The sequence below is a fragment of the Grampus griseus genome (genome assembly GCF_964374135.1).
Source record: "Grampus griseus genome assembly, chromosome: 3".
Classification (NCBI taxonomy): domain Eukaryota; kingdom Metazoa; phylum Chordata; class Mammalia; order Artiodactyla; family Delphinidae; genus Grampus; species Grampus griseus.
In genome coordinates this window covers 108,285,383-108,302,936 of record NC_139019.1, presented here as the reverse complement: position 1 = coordinate 108,302,936, position 17,554 = coordinate 108,285,383, and the positions used below count along the sequence as shown (strand labels likewise).

The window sequence follows — 17,554 nt, the reverse complement described above, 5'->3', positions numbered from 1 at the left end:
TTCCTAGGGAAGAACACTAAGGAAGATTGACCCTGGATTAATTTTTTAAAGTTCAGGGATGTGGCTTTAGATTTTTCTTTAGATTTTTCTCAAGATAAGTGGGAATGTCTGGACCTTTCAAAGAGAGACAGTAAAGCAGAGATGTAATGTTGATGAACTATAGGTACCTGAACTCACTAGTATATCCATCTCTAAGCCAGATGTGATCACCTTCTTGGAGCAAGGAGCAGAGCCCCTGATGGTTGTGAGAAAAGGGACAAGAGGATAGTGCAGGGATTGAGGTTCAAGGTCACTTGGAAAGGCCGTGCTTTACACTGAACTAATAGATGGGCTGTACACAGTAGGGTCCTGATTCTTTGGCAAGATCCTGGAGGAGCTTCTGAAGAATTGCGCTTATATTAGCATCCACAGGATGTTCACCTACTGGATGACCCACCTGAAGCTGGGGCTTGAGCCTACCTGCTGGTATGGTTGGAGGTCTTCTCCTGTAGGACCATGACCATGTATGTGGCTGCCCTGCGCCAACCTTTTGTATGTTTTCCTTCCTCAGTAACACTTTCCACAGTTCATTCTACCTTTTAAGAGATTCATTTTAACATAGCATAACATGTGGACAGGTATCCTTGCCAGCTTTCCTACACATCAAAAAAGTCCCTTCATTACAAAATAAACAGGATACCTTTTCATACCCCCAGAAACCTGAAGGTTACCATTGGCCCTCCTCCCCTGATCATGATAATTCACTGTTAAGTCATATCAGTTCTGCTTCCTATGTCATTGTGTTTGTGTGTTTGTATGTATATGTTTGATGCTGAGATGTAATTTACAAATAATAAAATTTACCCTTTTTAGCATAGCTTACATGAAGACATAGAATCTTTCTATCACCTCAAAAAGGGCTTTGTATGCTCCTTTTTAGTCAGTTCCTTCTCCTTATCCCCAGCTGCTGGCAGCCACCAATCTGTTTTCTGCCCTTTTGGTTTTACGTTTTCCAGAAGGTCACATAAATGAAAACATATAGTTAAAAGATGATGCTGTGAAATGCGTCAACTAACCAACAAGATAAAATAAGTTTTAATGAATTTAGGGAGAGTAAACAGATGAGCAAAAACAACGAAATTCAAGAACCAAAACAGAAATTCAGAAATTTCAAGGAGAAAACTATTATAATACTAAAGTCAAATATGCAAAAATGTAAGATAAACTCTTTTAAGTGCAGCCAAAGAAGGTAAAAGTCCCCAAACTCAGACTTTGGTTAAGCCTAGAACACTAGCCAAAGGATATAAACAGAATAAAGGTTAAAACAAAACAAATATACAAAGATAAAAACAGAAGGAAAAGAAATCAGAATCTTAAAGTAAATAAATACATATATATTTGTCTTATACTGTATACATGGAATGTATATATGAATTCAAGACATGTTACCAAATAGTAACAGTTTTTCTGCTGATGGTAGGATTGTGGGTAGTTTTTATTATGTTCCTTCAGCTTGTCTTATGTTTTTCTCAATGGACATTATTATTTCTACATTTAAAAAATTTTAAAGAGGACATAAATAGAGTGTATAGTTAAAAATAAAAGTTGAATAAGGGCTTCCCTGGTGGCGCAGTGGTTGGGAGTCCGCCTGCCAATGCAGGGGACGCGGGTTCGTGCCCCTGTCCAGGAGGATCCCACGTGCCGCAGAGTGGCTGGGCCCGTGAGCCATGGCCGCTGAGCCTGTGCGTCCGGAGCCTGTGCTCCACAACGGGAAAGGCCACAACAGTGAGAGGCCCACGTACCGCCAAAAAAAAAAAAAAAAAAAAGTTGAATAAAATTGTGGGAAAGGATTAAAGGAATTATTACTAGAGAGTAAAAGGAATATGAACAGAATAATAATAGACTGATAAACTATATCTCCTATAATATAGAATTTCTAGACCTACAATTTAAAAAATTAAAAAAAAACAAAAACTATGGATAAGGTAAATAATACCAACTAAATTATGTGTGTGTGTCCAATTGGGTCCTCAGGACTAAAAGAGAAGAAAAGAGCATAGAGTTAAATATCAATACTGGACCTTCAGTCTCTCCCTTAACCTCAGGCCTCCTTTTAGTGCTTGTGAAAGCTGTGAATACACTCTTTGGTTAACAGATGTTTGGTCCACCCCAAAAGGTCCTTGGTATTTGATCTTGTCCCAGACCATTTGGCATGGACCAAATATGCCCATGGACATTTTGGACAGGACCAAGCATCCTTCAAGGCACCTTTTAGTTACAGATGTACGTTGCCAGTGTATATACCTTGACCAGCAACATTTGAAGTAGTTTTCCTGATTATCCAAATTTCAACATTTGGGAGGTTTTAAAAGTGAATACCTAACCCAGTCATGGCCTATAACAGTATAAGCAGAGCCTTACAAAATATGCGAGTACATTTAACCCTTGAACAAAATAGGTTTGAACTGCATGGGTCCACTTATATGTGGATTTTTTTCCCCCAATAAATACATACTACAGTACTACACGTACAGAACCGCACGTACAGAGGGCTGACTGTAAAGTTATATGTGGATTTCAGCTGTGAGGGGGAAGGGGGTTGGTGTCACTAACACCAATGGTTTTCAAGGGTGAAATGTATTTTTAATTTGGAGGATTGGAGGGGCTAGAGAAGAGAGACATACTAACAGCAGTTTGTAACAGGAATATTGTTTACAGTACCATTTTATATGGCCAAATGTATGACTATGCTCCTATGTATTTCCTTCTTGAGAGCTTTCATGTGTTCTGGTTTAAAATTAAAAGCTCTTGGATCTCAAAGAAAGTTCAAAATAAAGCATTTATCACAGGTTAGAAAAAATGCAAGTAATTGTTTCAGTATGAATATGTTTCTAATCAGATTAGCTTAAAATTTAGCTAAGAGTATGCATTAAGATGTTAGAATGTTCTTGGATAGAATATTTTATGTATCTTCAAAGAATACTCAAGAGAAATAAGGAGGTTTGCTTTCTGGATTCCTTTTCCAAGAGCTGGAGGATTGTAAAATGTAAAATGTTAATTATTGAACCTAAAGCAGTTGTCTTGTCATTAACTTATTTTTAAATAACCTGAGGTACCCATTCATCCCCCACCTATCTTTTTTGGTTTCTATATAGGAAGTAAATGTGATCCTAAAAATCCCACCTCATGGAAGCATAATTCCTTAACTCAGAGCTCTACTGCCAATCTCTCCAAAACTCTGGTGCCATGTTTCCACCTGCATGTTCTTTTGATACTTCAACTAGCTTTTTGCCCTGCTACATGTTTTCTTCCACTTGTCTTTAATATTTCTGTTAAGAATATCATGTCTCCTAGTCAAAGTCTCAGTTATCCTTGCCTATTTCCATTTTTTAAACTTCTCCTTTCATTACAAGAAGAATGACTTTCCTTCTCTTTAAAAATCTTCAGTGCTTCACCATTATCTAATTTACACTCTTCATTTCAAATTTATATTCAAATTCCAAGCCTTTCATTTCTAACCATAGTCTGCAAATCTGGTTTTATATTCCACTGTTTCCCACTTAACACATTCTAGATTCTGGTCCATGACAAATACACATGCTATTCCCTGAATGTGTTTGTCTTTTCCTAGCCCTGTTTTGGTAATGCTGTTCTTCCTGCAGCTCCACCTGGATGACATTTTCGTATTGCCTCTCACATGTTGGGACCTACAGCAGTTTTTCTGTGGCTCTTACCACTTTTTTTCACTCTGCTTTTTAGTATGGTTACTTTTAAACTTGATCTTTTTCATCATCATGGTAAATTTGTAGTGTGCAGAGTTTGTTTCTTCCTTTTGTTATCTCACACTGAGTTAAGCACAGTGTTGGCACTTAGAAAGCAATCTAGAATTTTTTTTAGTTGAATTACATTTGAAAGTAGAAATCAATATTTCCAGGGAAAATGGAGAGGATCACTGCTAACTAATTGATGATCCAGAGCAAGGGAGGCATTACTTTGACCACCTGCCCTGTTGTAGAGATAATGGAATGGGCCAGCCTGGACAGCATTATTGTGAAGGATTAATTTCACAGGGTTCTTGCCCTGACTAGAAAGACAGAGAGAAAACATAAGGACTAAGTGATCCATGAAAAAGGTTGAATGAAATATTAAAAATGGGAATTCAGAAAAGATAAGTGCTGAAAATCTAAGATTCTGGCTTAGTATTTGCTCTAAATTTGAGAATGTGGCTTCTATAAGCTTGTATAACTTCTTATTCTAACCTGTAGTTCCCCTCATCATACCTCCATGTTTATGTAGATGCAAACAGGAAAAGGAAATCCGCTGGTGGTTTATTTGGAGAAGGCCAAGTTAACAGAAAATCACCTCAGACTGTCTGCCTCACCAAATTATATTTACACATATACACAGAGACACATTCATACTGTGGGAACAAGAAAAATGCAAGAAGTTTAATACTTGTCTTGTTAGCCCTTTCACCAACATACTTTTGTTTTTTTCTGGGCTTAATCCATTTATCATAATATTTCTGAGGGTCTGCTGTATTCCAACTGCTGGGTTAAAATAGTTGAAAGGCCAGGGCTCCGATCTTTTTCGAACCCTACATTAATGAATGTGGCATACCTTTTGACCTACTTTTTTCTAACAACTTTGATATTATGTGAGTCTCTGAGGCTCTGTTCAATTTTCTTTTTGGCTTTTTTCCTCTCTTTCCTTCAGTTTGGGTAGTTTTTATTGCCCTTCTTCAAGTTTACTTTTCTTGCAGTTTACATTTCTTTATTGGTATTTCCCATTTTACCCTTAATTATGTTTGTACTTTCTTTTGAATCCTTGAATTTGCTTATAATATATGTCAAAACTTCATGTTTCCTAATTTCATCATTCCTGCATCTCTTTATATTGATTGATTTTTCTCCTGATTATGGGTCACATTTCCATGTTCTTCATCTGTCTAGTAATTTTATATTGTATGCTGGATATTGTGGATACTACATTTAAAAAAAATCTTATCTAGTTATTAAAGAAACGTTTTTCCTAGGAACTGCATCCTCAGCAGCATCATATAGTGACTACCAGTCCTGGTGGTCCTCATATCTACCTTTACCTTAAAGACCTGGCTTGCCTTTCTTTAGTCAAGGATTTATATATTTTTTAAAAAATTTATATTATTTATTTATGGCTGCGTTGGGTCTTCATTGCTGCTTGCAAGCTTTCTTTAGTTGCAGCAAGTGGGGGCTACTTTTCGTCACAGTGCAGGGCTCCCCACTGTGGTGGCTTCTCTTGTTGCGGAGCACAGGCTCTGGGTGCATGGGCTTCAGTAGTTGTGGCTCTCGGGCTCTAGAGCACAGGCTCAGTAGTTGTGGTGCATGGGCTTAGTTGCTACGCGACATGTGGGATCTTCCCGGACCAGGGCTGGAAGCTGTGTGCCCTGCATTGGCAGACGGATTCTTAAACCACTGCGCCACCAGGGAAGCCCTGGTCAAGGATTTAGACCTTGGACTCTATGTAGCACATTTTGTACACTTTTTAAAAAATTACAAAATGCTTTGTAATTTTTTAGCATGTTTCTGGCCACTCTTTCATATATCTTTTTTTTTACATCTTTATTGGAGTATAATTGCTTTACAACGGTGTGTTAGTTTCTGCTTTATAACAAAGTGAATCAATTATACATATACATATGTTCCCATATCTCCTCCCTCTAGCGTCTCCCTCCCTCCTACCCTCCCTTTCCCACCCATCCAGGTGGTCACAAAGCACCGAGCTGATCTCCCTGTGCTATGCGGCTGCTTCCCACTAGCTACCTATTTTACGTTTGGTAGTGTATATATGTCCACGGCACTCTCACACTTTGGCACAGCTTACCCTTCCCCCTCCCCATATCCTCAAGTCCATTCTCTAGTAGGCCTGTGTCTTTATTCCCAACTTACCCCTAGGTTCTTCATGACATTTTTTTTCTTAGATTCCATATATATGTGTTAGCATATGGTATTTGTCTTTCTCTTTCTGACTTACTTCACTCTGTATGACAGACTCTAGGTCCATCCACCTCACTCCAAATAACTCAATTTCGTTTCTTTTTATGGCTGAATAATATTCCATTGTATATATGTGCCACATCTTCTTTGTCCATTCATCTGATGATGGACAGTTAGGTTGTTTCCATCTCCTGGCTATTGTAAATAGAGCTGCAATGAACATTTTGGTACATGACTCTTTTTGAATTATGGTTTTCTCAGGGTATATGCCCAGTAGTGGGATTGCTGGGTCATATGGTAGTTCTATTTGTAGTTTTTTTTTTTGCGTTATGTGGGCCTCTCACTGTCGTGGCCTCTCTCGTTGCGGAGCACAGGCTCCGGACATGCTGGCTCAGCGGCCATGGCTTATGGGCCTAGCCGCTCTGCGGCATGTGGGATCTTCCTGGACCAGGGCACGAACCCGTGTCCCCTGCATCGGCAGGTGGATTCTCAACCACTGCGCCACCAGGGAAGCCCTATTTGTAGTTTTTTGAGGAACCTCCATACTGTTCTCCGTAGTGGCTGTACCAATTCACATTCCCACCAGCAGTGCAAGAGTGTTCCCTTTTCTCCACACCCTCTCAAGCATTTATTATTTCTACATTTTTTTGATGATGGTCATTCTGACCAGTGTGAGATGATATCTCATTGTAGTTTTGATTTGCATTTCTCTAATGATTAATGATGTTGAGCATTCCTTCATGTGTTTGTTGGCAGTCTGTATATCATCTTTGGAGAAATGTCTATTTAGGTCTTCTGCCCATTTTTGGATTGGGTTGTTTGCTTTTTTGTTACTGAGCTGCATGAGCTGCTTGTAAATTTTGGAGATTAATCCTTAGTCACTTGCTTCATTTGCAAATATTTTCTCCCATTCTGAGGGTTGTCATTTGGTCTTGTTTATGGTTTCCTTTGCTGTGCAAAAGCTTTTACGTTTCATTAGGTCCCATTTGTTTATTTTTATTTCCATTTCTCTAGGAGGTGGGTCAAAAAGGATCTTGCTGTGATTAATGTCATAGAGAGTACTGCCTATGTTTTCCTCTAAGAGTTTGATAGTTTCTGGCCTTACATTTAGGTCTTTAATCCATTTTGAGCTTATTTTTGTGTATGGTGTTAGGGAGTGTTCTAATCTTATACTTTTACATGTACCTGTCCAGTTTTCCCAGCACCACTTATTGAAGAGGCTATCCTTTCTCCACTGTACATTCCTGCCTCCTTTCTCAAACATAAGGTGACCATATGTGCTTGGTTTATCTCTGGGCTTTCTATCCTGTTCCATTGATCTATATTTCTGTTTTTGTGCCAGTACCATACTGTCTTGATTACTGTAGCTTTGTAGTATAGTCTGAAGTCAGGGAGCCTGATTCCTGCAGTTCCGTTTTTCGTTCTCAAGATTGCTTTGGCTATTCGGGGTCTTTAGTCTTTCCATACAAATTGTGAAATATTTTGTTCAGGTTCTGTGAAAAATGCCAGTGGTAGTTTGACAGGGATTGCATTGAATCTGTAAATTGCTTTGGGTAGTAGAGTCATTTTCACACTGTTGATTCTTCCAATCCAAGAACATGATATATCTCTCCATCTATTTGTATCATCTTTAATTTCTTTCATCAGTGTCTTATAATTTTCTGCATACAGGTCTTTTGTCTCCTTAGGTAGGTTTATTCCTAGATATTTTATTCTTTTGGTTGCAATGGTAAATGGGTGTGTTTTCTTGATTTCACTTTCAGATTTTTCATCCTTAGTGTATAGGATGCCAGAGATTTCTGTGCATTAATTTTGTATCCTGCTACTTTACCAAATTCATTGATTAGCTCTAGTAGTTTTCTGGTAGCATATTTAGGATTCTCTATGTATAGTATCATGTCATCAGCAAACAGTGACAGCTTAACTTCTTCTTTTCTGATTTGGATTCCTTTTATTTCCCTTTCTTCTCTGATTGCTGTGGCTAAAACTTCTAAAACTATGTTGAATAAGAGAGGTGAGAGTGGAAAACCTTGTCTTGTTCCTGATTTTAGTGGAAATGCTTTCAGTTTTTCACCACTGAGGATGATGTTGGCTGTGGGTCTGTTATATATGGCCTTTATTATGTTGAGGAAAGTTCCCTCTATGCCTACTTTCAGGAGGGTTTTTATCATAAATGAGTGTTGAATTTTGTCGAAAGCTTTCTCTACGTCTATGGAGATGATCATATGATTTTTCTCCTTCAGTTTGTTAATTGGTGTATCACATTGATTGATTTGCGTATATTGAAGAATCCTTGCATTCCTGGGAGAAACCCCACTTATCATGGTGTATGATCCTTTTAATGTGCTGTTGGATTCTGTTTGCTAGTATTTTGTTGAGAGTTTTTGCATCTATGTTCATCAGTGATATTGCCCTGTAGTTTTCTTTCTTTGTGACATCCTTGTCTCATTTTGGTATCAGGGTGATGGTGGCCTTGTAGAATGAGTTTGGGAGTGTTCCTCCCTCTGCTATATTTTGGAAGAGTTTGAGAAGGATAGGTGTTAGCTCTTCTCTAAATGTTTGATAGAATTGGCCTGTGAAGCCATCTGGTCCTGGGCTTTTGTTTGTTGGAAGATTTTTAATCACATTTCGGTGCCTGTGATTGGTCTGTTCATATTTTCTATTTCTTCCTGATTCAGTCTTGGCAGGTTGTGCATTTCTAAGAATTTGTCCATTTCTTCCAGGTTGTCCATTTTATTGGCATAGAGTTGCTTGTAGTAATCTCTCATGATCTTTTGTATTTCTGCAGTGTCAGTTGTTACTTCTCCTTTTTCATTTCTAATTCTATTGATTTGAGTCTTCTCCCTTTTTTTCTTGATGAGTCTGGCTAATGGTTTATCAATTTTGTTTATCCTCTCAAAGAACCAGCTTTTAGTTTTATTGATCTTTGCTATCGTTTACTTCATTTCTTTTTCATTTATTTCTGATCTGATCTTTATGATTTCTTTCCTTCTGCTAACTTTGGGGATTTTTTGTTCTTCTTCCTCTAATTGCTTTAGGTGCAAGGTTAGGTTGTTTATTCGAGATGTTTCCTGTTTCTTAAGGAAGGACTGTATTGCTATAAACTTCCCTCTTAGAACTGCTTTTGCTGCATCCCATACGTTTTGGGTCATCGTGTCTCCATTGTCATTTGTTTCTAGGTATTTTTTGATTTCCTCTTTGATTTCTTCAGTGATCATCTTGTTATTAAGTAGTGTATTGTTCAGCCTCCATGTGTTTGTATTTTTTACAGATCTTTTCCTGTAATTGATATCTAGTCTCATAGCGTTGTGGTCGGAAAAGATACTTGATACGATTTCAATTTTCTTAAATTTACCAACGTTTGATTTGTGATGTTCCATGAGCACTTGAGAAAAACGTGTATTCTGTTGTTTTTGGATGGCATGTCCTATAAATATCAATTAAGTCCGTCTTGTTTAATGTATCATTTAAAGCTTGTGTTTCCTTATTTTTTTCATTTTGGATGATCTGTCCATTGGTGAAAGTGGGGTGTTAAAGTCCCCTACTCTGAATCTGTTACTGTCGATTTCCCCTTTTATGGCTGTTAGTATTTGCCTTATGTATTGAGGTGCTCCTATGTTGGGTGCATAAATATTTACAATTGTTATATCTTCTTCTTGGATCGATCCCTTGATCATTATGTAGTGGCCTTTTTTGTCTCTTGTAATAGTCTTGATTTTAAAGTCTATTTTGTCTGACATGAGAATTGCTGCTCCAGCTTTCTTTTGGTTTCCATTTGCATGGAATATCTTTTTCCATCCCCTTACTTTCAGTCTGTATGTGTCTCTAGGTCTGAAGTGGGTCTCTTGTAGACAGCATATATATGGGTCTTGTTTTTGTATCCATTCAGCCAGTCTGTGTCTTTTGGTGGGAGCATTTAATCCATTTACATTTACGGTAATTATCAATATGTATGTTCCTATTCCCATTTTCTTCATATGTATGTTCCTATTCCCATTTTCTAACTAATGGAAATTTGTTATTGTAGGTCTTTTCCTTCTCTTGTGTTTCTTGCCTAGAGAAGTTCCTTTAGCATTTGTTGTAAAGCTGGTTTTATGGTGCTGAACTCTCTCAGCTTTTGCTTGTCTGTAAAGGTTTTAATTTCTCCATGAAATCTGAATGAGATCCTTGCTGGGTAGAGTAATCTTGGTTGTAGGTTCTTCTCCTTCATCACTTTAAATATGTCCTGCCAGTCCCTTCTGGCTTGCAGAGTTTCTGCTGAAAGTTCAGCTGTTAACCTTATGGGGATTCCCTTGTGTGTTATTTGTTGTTTTTCCCTTGCTGCTTTTAATATGTTTTCTTTGTATTTAATTTTTGACAGTTTGATTAATATGTGTCTTGGCGTGTTTCTCCTTGGATTTATCCTGTATGGGACTCTCTGTGCTTCCTGGACTTAATTAACTATTTCCTTTCCCATATTAGGGAAGTTTTCAACTATAATGTCTTCAAATATTTTGTCAGTCCCTTTCTTTTTTTCTTCTTCTTCTGGAACCCCTATAATTCGAACGTTGGTGTGTTTAATTTTGTCCCAGATGTCTCTGAGACTGTCCTCAGTTCTTTTCATTCTTTTTTCTTTATTCTGCTCTGCAGTAGTTATTTCCACTATTTTATCTTCCAGGTCACTTATCCATTCTTCTGCCTCAGTTATCCTGCTATTGATTCCATCTAGAGTATTTTTAATTTCATTTAGTGTGTTGTTCATCATTGCTTGTTTCATCTTTAGTTCTTCTAGGTCCTTGTTAAATGTTTCTTGCATTTTCTCTATTTCCAAGATTTTGGGTCACCTTTACTGTCATTATTCTGAATTCTTTTTCAGGTAGACTGCCTATTTCCTCTTCATTTGTGAGGTCTGGTGGGTTTTTATCTTGCTCCTTCATCTGCTGTGTGTTTTTCTGTCTTCTCATTTTGCTTATCTTACTGTGTTTGGGTTCTCCTTTTTGCAGGCTGCAGGTTCTTAGTTCCCGTTGTTTTTGGTGTCTGTCCTCAGTGGCTAAAGTTGGTTCAGTGGCTTGTATAGGCTTCCTGGTGGAGGGGACTAGTGCCTGTTTTCTGGTGGTTGAGGCTAGATCTTGTTTTTCTGGTGGGCAGGTCCATGTCTGGTGGTGTGTTTTGGGGTGTCTGTTTCCTTATTATGATTTTAGGCAGCCTCTCTGCTAATGGGTGGGGTTGTGTTCCTGTCTTGCTAGATGTTTGGCATAGGGTGTCCAGCACTGTAGCTTGCTGGTGGTTGAGTGGAGCTGGGTCTTCGCGTTGAGATCGAGTACTCTGGGAGAGCTTTCTCCATTTGACATTACGTGGAGCTGGGAAGTCTCTGGTGGACCAATTTCCTGAACTCGGCTCTCCTACCTCAGAGGCACAGGCCTGACACCTGGCTGCAGCACCAAGAGCCTTTCATTCACACTGCTCAGAATAAAAGGGAGAAAAAGTAGAAAAAAAGGAAGGAAGGAAGGGAGAAGGAATGAAAGGTAGAAAGAAAGAAAGGAAGGAAGAATAAAGTAAGATAAAATAAAATAAAGTTATTAAAATAAAAAATAATTATTAAGAAAAAAGTTTTTTTAAAAAGAAAAAACCACGGACGGATAGAACCCTATGACAAATGGTGAAAGCAAAGCTATACAGACAAAATCTCACACAGAAGCATACACATACACACTCGCAAAAAGAGGAAAAGGGGAAAAAATAATAAATCTTGCTCTCAAAAGTCCACCTCCTCAATTTGGGATGATTCGTTGTCTGTTCATGTATTCCACCCATACATGCAGGGTACATCAAGTTGATTGTGGAGATTTAATCCGCTGCTTCTGAGGCTGCTGGGAGAGATTTTCCTTTCTCTTTTTTGTTCGCACAGCTCCCGGTGCTCAGCTTTGGATTTGGCCCCGCCTCTGCGTTTAGGTTGCCAGAGGGTGTCTGTTCTTCGCTCAGACAAGATGGGGTTAAAGGAGCTGGTGACTCGGGGCCTCTGGCTCACTCAGGCCGTGGGGAGGGAGGGGTATGGATGAGGGGCGAGCCTGAGGCAGCAGAGGCTGGCATGACGTTGCAGCAGCCTGAGGCACGCCGTGCGTTCTCCCGGGGAAGTTGTCCCTGGATCACGGGACCCAGGCAGTGGCGGGCTGCACAGGCTCCCCGGAATGGAGGTGTGGATAGTGACCTGTGCTCGCACACAGGCTTCTTGGTGGCGGCAGCAGCAGCCTTAGCATCTCCTGCCTGTCTCTGGGTTCCGCGCTGTTAGTCGCGGCTCGCACCCGTCTCTGGAGCTCCTTTAAGCAGCGCTCTTAATCCCCTCTCCTCGCGCACCAGGAAACAAGGAGGGAAGAAAAAGTCTCTTGCCTCTTTGGCAGGTCCAGACTTTTCCCGGACTCCCTCCCGGCTAGCCGTGGTGCACTAACCCCCTGCAGGCTGTGTTCACGCCACCAACCCCAGTCCTCTCCCTGCGCTCCAACCAGAGCCCGAGCCTCAGCTCCAGCCCCACCCGCCCCGGCGGGTGAGCAAACAAGCCTCTCGGGCTGGTGAGTGCTGGTCGGCACCGGTCCTCTGTGTGGGAATCTCTCCGCTTTGCCCTCCGCACCCCTGTTGCTGTGCTCTCCTCCGCGGCTCCGAAGCTTCCCCGCTCCGCCACCCGCAGTCTCTGCCCGCGAAGGGGCTTCCTAATGTGTGGAAACCTTTCCTTCTTCACAGCTGCCTCCCACTGGTGCAGGCCCCGTCCCTATTCTTTTGTCTCTGTTTATTCTTTTTTTCTTTTGCCCTACCCAGGTACGTGGGGAGTTTCTTGCCTTTCGGGAAGTCTGAGGTCTTCTGCCAGCGTTCAGTAGGTGTTTTGTAGTTGTTCCACGTGTAGATGTATTTCTAGTGTTATCTGTGGGGAGGAAGGTGATCTCCGCGTTTTACTCTTATGCCATCTTCCTCCGACTGAGACTCTTTCATATTTTTATTTATTTATTTTTAAAGCTGTACATATTTTAAATTTATTTATTTATTTATTTTAGGCTGCATTGGGTCTTCATTGCTGTGCGCAGGCTTTCTCTAGTTGCAGTGAGCGGGGGCTACTCTTCGTTGCGGTGTGCAGGCTTTTCATTGTGGTGGCGTCTCTTGTTGCAGACCACGGGCTCTAGGTGCGCGGGCTTCAGTAGTTGTGGTACATGGTCTCAGTAGTTATGGCTTGCGGGCTCTAGAGCGCAGGCTCAGTAGTTGTGGCGCACAGGCTTAGCTGTTCCGCAGCATGTGGGATCTTCCCGGACCAGAACTCGAACCCGTGTCCCCTCCTTTGGCAGGCAGATTCTTAGCCACTGCGCCACCAGGGAAGTCCCATTTTTTTATTCTTCATTCTTATTTTACCACCTTATCCCTTTTGTAGACTCTTAACATTTTAGCAGTTGAGTATGTTCTCTTAACTAATTTTATTCATCCTTTTTCTTTTATCCTACTTTGATAAAAGTACAGGTAAAAGAGGACAATGGTAAGAAGAGATTATATTCTTTCCTTTGCAGATGGCCTTAGAAAGTTCCTAAAAGAGTTCTTTTAATAGTCATCTCCCAGTCACTACCCATGATTTTCATTCTACCTAAAGAGTTATTTTCTTAAAATATCTTCACTTTTCGTGCAGATGACAGTAAGCCTTCCCTATTATCCACATAACTGAATTGCATCTTGCCTTTTTTAAAAAAAAATTTATTGCAGTTTAGTTGCTTTACAATACTGTGTTAGTTTCTACTGTACAGCAAAGTGAATCAGCTATACATATACATATATCCCCTCTTTTGTGGATTTCCTTCCCATTTAGGTCACCACAGAGCACTGATTAGAGTTCCCTGTGCTATACAGTAGGTTCTCATAGTTATCTATTTTATACATAGTATCAGTAGTGTATATATGTCAATCCCAGTCTCCCAGTTCATCGCACCCCCACCCGCCTTTGCATCTTGCCTTTTTTTTTTTTTTTTTTTGCGGTACACGGGCCTCTCACTGTTGTGGCCTCTCCCGTTGCGGAGCAAAGGCTCCGGACGCGCAGGCTCAGCGGCCATGGCTCACGGGCCCAGCCACTCTGCGGCATGTGGGATCTTCCCGGACCGGGGCACAAACCTGTGTCCCCTGCATCGGCAGGCGGACTCTCACCCACTGCGCCACTAGGGAAGCCATTGGCTTTTTTTATGTTTTGAGTTATCCATCTTTTTATCAGACATAATCTAAAAGATAAGAATGAAACTAGGTTGAAATAGTCTTGGTCAGGGGATGAAAACCTGAGATTGAGATGAGGACAGGGTAGTTTAAAAACTCAGATTTAAGGTAGATTGTCCTTAAAATTTGATAAAAGAGAAAAAGGCTGTTATTCCAGAGGTGAGCATCTATATTCTGAAAAATTAACTTGTGTGTAAAAAATATTGCTTCAGTGTTTTTTTAACACTCATTTCTTAGATTAAAATCAGTGTTTGTAGATAAATTGGGTTTTGGAAAAGTCGTTTTAGTATCTACACATTTAAATTAAAACAACTTATCTTTGAAAAGAGATTGTAACTTTTTAACAAGTTTTTAGTTCCAAAGGTATATTATTCAGAAATGCACTCTGCTTAAACCCTAAAGTTTCATAACCAAAATGTAACTCAGGAGAGCATGCTGGTCATAAGATAGGATTGCCCCTATAAGAGCCTTAAGAGCCAGTTTATCTAATCTTAAAGATTTCAAGTTGGGTGTTTAATCTAGTTTGTTAACTATTGATTAAAGCTCTTACTTAAAGCTGTGCAGAAGTCCAAAAGAAGTATAGAACCTAGTCTTACATAACAAATCAGAACTCTTTTCAGTTGCAGGTATCAGAGCCTTAACTTGAATTAACTAAAGCCAGAACAGATAAGTTATTGACTCCCAGAGAAAGCAGAGGCAGCTCTGGCCTCAAGGAACCTGGATGCTTGCAAGTGTGTCTGCCCCTGTTTGCCTGTCTCTCTAGTCCTTTGACTCCTTGTTGCTTGATTGCTCTTCCTCTCTCTCTCTCTGTGACATGTTCTGTCACAGGTCATCTTTGTTGCACATGCTGTGCTTTTTCCATCTCTGTCCTGCATGATATATTTTTGTTTCTTTGCTTTGTTGCTCTGCATCTGTCTGTCTCGATCTCTTTCTGTGTCTGCTGTCTTGTTCAATGTCCTTCCTCCGCATTCCCCTGCCCTTTTCTCTGCCAGTTGATTCCATTTTCTCCCACCACAGAAAGGCATTCCCATGTGGCTGTAGGCTGTTCTGCCTCACATTCTTCCAATTCATCAACCGGAGGAGAAAGGATGCTCTGCCCTCCAGCTCCAGTTATAAAAATCCAGAGGAAAGGACTTTCTCCCTTAGCTTCCCTAGCCAGGAACAGGGCACTGTTTCCCTTTGAAATCTCTGGGTTAAGTGGGAGAGGAACATCAACTCCCTAAAAGAAGGAAGAACCTCTTCTGGGCAGACAAAATAGTAAATGTTCAACACAGGAGATGAGACTTAAATATTTGAATGAAGGTTCCATAGTTTTCAATAATCCTCATTTTTGAGTGCTTATTTATTATGAAATTTCTGTATGTTCTACTCATTTTTTCCATATCTGCTTTAGTATTCATGCTTTTTCATTTATTATTATATGAATCAACTGAGTATAATATTTAGAAATCTTGCCTAATAATCCACTTCAGGACAATTTGATTTTGTCCTGAAGTACAAAAAGTAAAAAATACAAAGTACAAAAAGTAAATAAATAATTTTATTTATTTTATTTGTTTTCTATGAGTAACATTTAAATTCATAGTTTTTTTAAAAGTCTGCTAGTTCTTTTACAACTATCTGAGACTAGTATGTTTGCAAAGTTCAGGTTGTAAGTATAAGTTTATATTTTTAAGATTGCTTAGAGCAGTGGTCCCCAACCTTTTTGGCACCAGGGACTGGTTTCTTGGAAGACAGTTTTTCCACAGATGGGGTGGGGGGGGTTGGGGATGTATCAGATGGTAATGCGAGCGATGGGGAGCGATGGGGGGAGGGGGTGGCAGCTCACCTCCTGCTGTGCAGCCTGGTTCCTAACAGGCCACAGACCAGAACCTGTCTGCGGCTGGGGGGTTGGGGACCCCTGGTAGAGTAACCTTGGATCTTTGCTTACTGTTAGATTCAACAATAAGGTATTGGAAAGAGAGAAGTATTTGTTCAATCTTTCACAGTTGTTGAATTTTAGCACTTTTCAGTACTGCTGTTTTATACTTCTGTTCTTAATTTACATGACTGTCTACCCTACTAGACTCTAAACCTAGTGCTGAAAGAATAATACCTTATTTATAACACCCAGCATATACTAACAAGGTACTCCTAAAATGATTGTTGGTAAACTGTCTTTCTCTTTCTTGCACTTTATATTTTAGGAAATGTACTTTTAAGGAATACAAGTGTTTGTTGGAAAGCAGGTATTAATACATTTAGTGATGTTTGAGTCTCTTGACCATTTTATACATACTGGCTCAGATTTGTCAATTTAGATGTCACACTGAAATGATGACTTGTATTTTAGGCAGAGAGAAACGTTTTATAAATAAGTAGCATTTTGTTTTTGATAGAGCATACAGTGTTGCCTAATTCTTGATAATATTTGGTGGGGGGGTAGTTTTGCTTCATTCAGATTGTGACATATAATTTTTATAACATGAAATGGTAAGTGATCAAGATTTCTTTCTGTAGGCTACGGAAAGTGAGGTAGGAGATGTAGATTTAACACGTCTTCCAGAAGGACCTGTTGATTCTGAAGATGAAGAAGAGGAAGATGAAGAGATTGATCGAACAGATCCACTGCAGGGGCGAGATCTTGTTCGAGAATGTCTTGAAAAAGAACCTGCAGACAAAACTGATGATGACATTGGTAAGAAATACATCTGTTCACAATAGGAATTTTATAGTTCAGTTTATATATAGATACCTATTGGTGCATAACAAATTACCCCCAAGAAGGTTTTGTGGGTCAAGAATTCAGGAGCAGCCTACCTGAGTCGTTCTGGCTCATTGTCTCTCATGAGGTTGTAGTCAGAATGTGGCAGGAGTTACAGTCACTGGGCTAAGCTGGAGGATCTGCTTCCAAGGTGGCTGCTCACATGGCTTTTGGCATAGAACCTCAGTTCCTCTCTACACGGGCTTCTCCAGAGGTTGTTTAAATGTCCTCACCACATGGCAGTTGGTTTCCCCCAAAGCCAGTAATTCAGGGGAGAATAAGGCAGATGCCATAGTATCTTTTATGATCTGGCCTCAGGAATGATACATCATTGCTTCTTCACAATTCTGTTTATCATACAGAGCAACCCTCGTGCAGTATGGGAGGGGACTGCACGAGGACGTGAATATCAAGAGGCAAGAATTGTTTAGGGCCGTCTTTGAGGCTAGCTGCCCCAATGTTAGAGCTTGTTTTGGAGGTTCTAGCAGTGGAACGCAGCTGTTCATATATCCGTAAGCGAAGGACAGTACTCCTTTCTCAGGGACGGTTCTCCTCTGTCGGGACAGGTTGTCCTCTTTGACTAAGTGTACAGCTTCAGGATGGATGCACGTGTGGAGTGGTGAAGGGAGGAAGGGGACACCTGCCT

The 17,554-nt window shown here is 40.1% G+C and overlaps 1 protein-coding gene across 1 annotated transcript in view; it reads left to right on the top strand.

Moving 5' to 3' along the window:
• The window catches only part of RAPGEF6 (Rap guanine nucleotide exchange factor 6), a 220,161-nt gene that overhangs the window by 122,746 nt on the left and 79,861 nt on the right, over positions 1-17,554 (top strand). Inside the window, exon 8 of the mRNA XM_082650203.1 lies at positions 16,665-16,842. Within this exon, the coding sequence (XP_082506329.1) occupies positions 16,665-16,842 (178 nt within the window). The remainder of the gene's footprint in view (positions 1-16,664; positions 16,843-17,554) is intronic.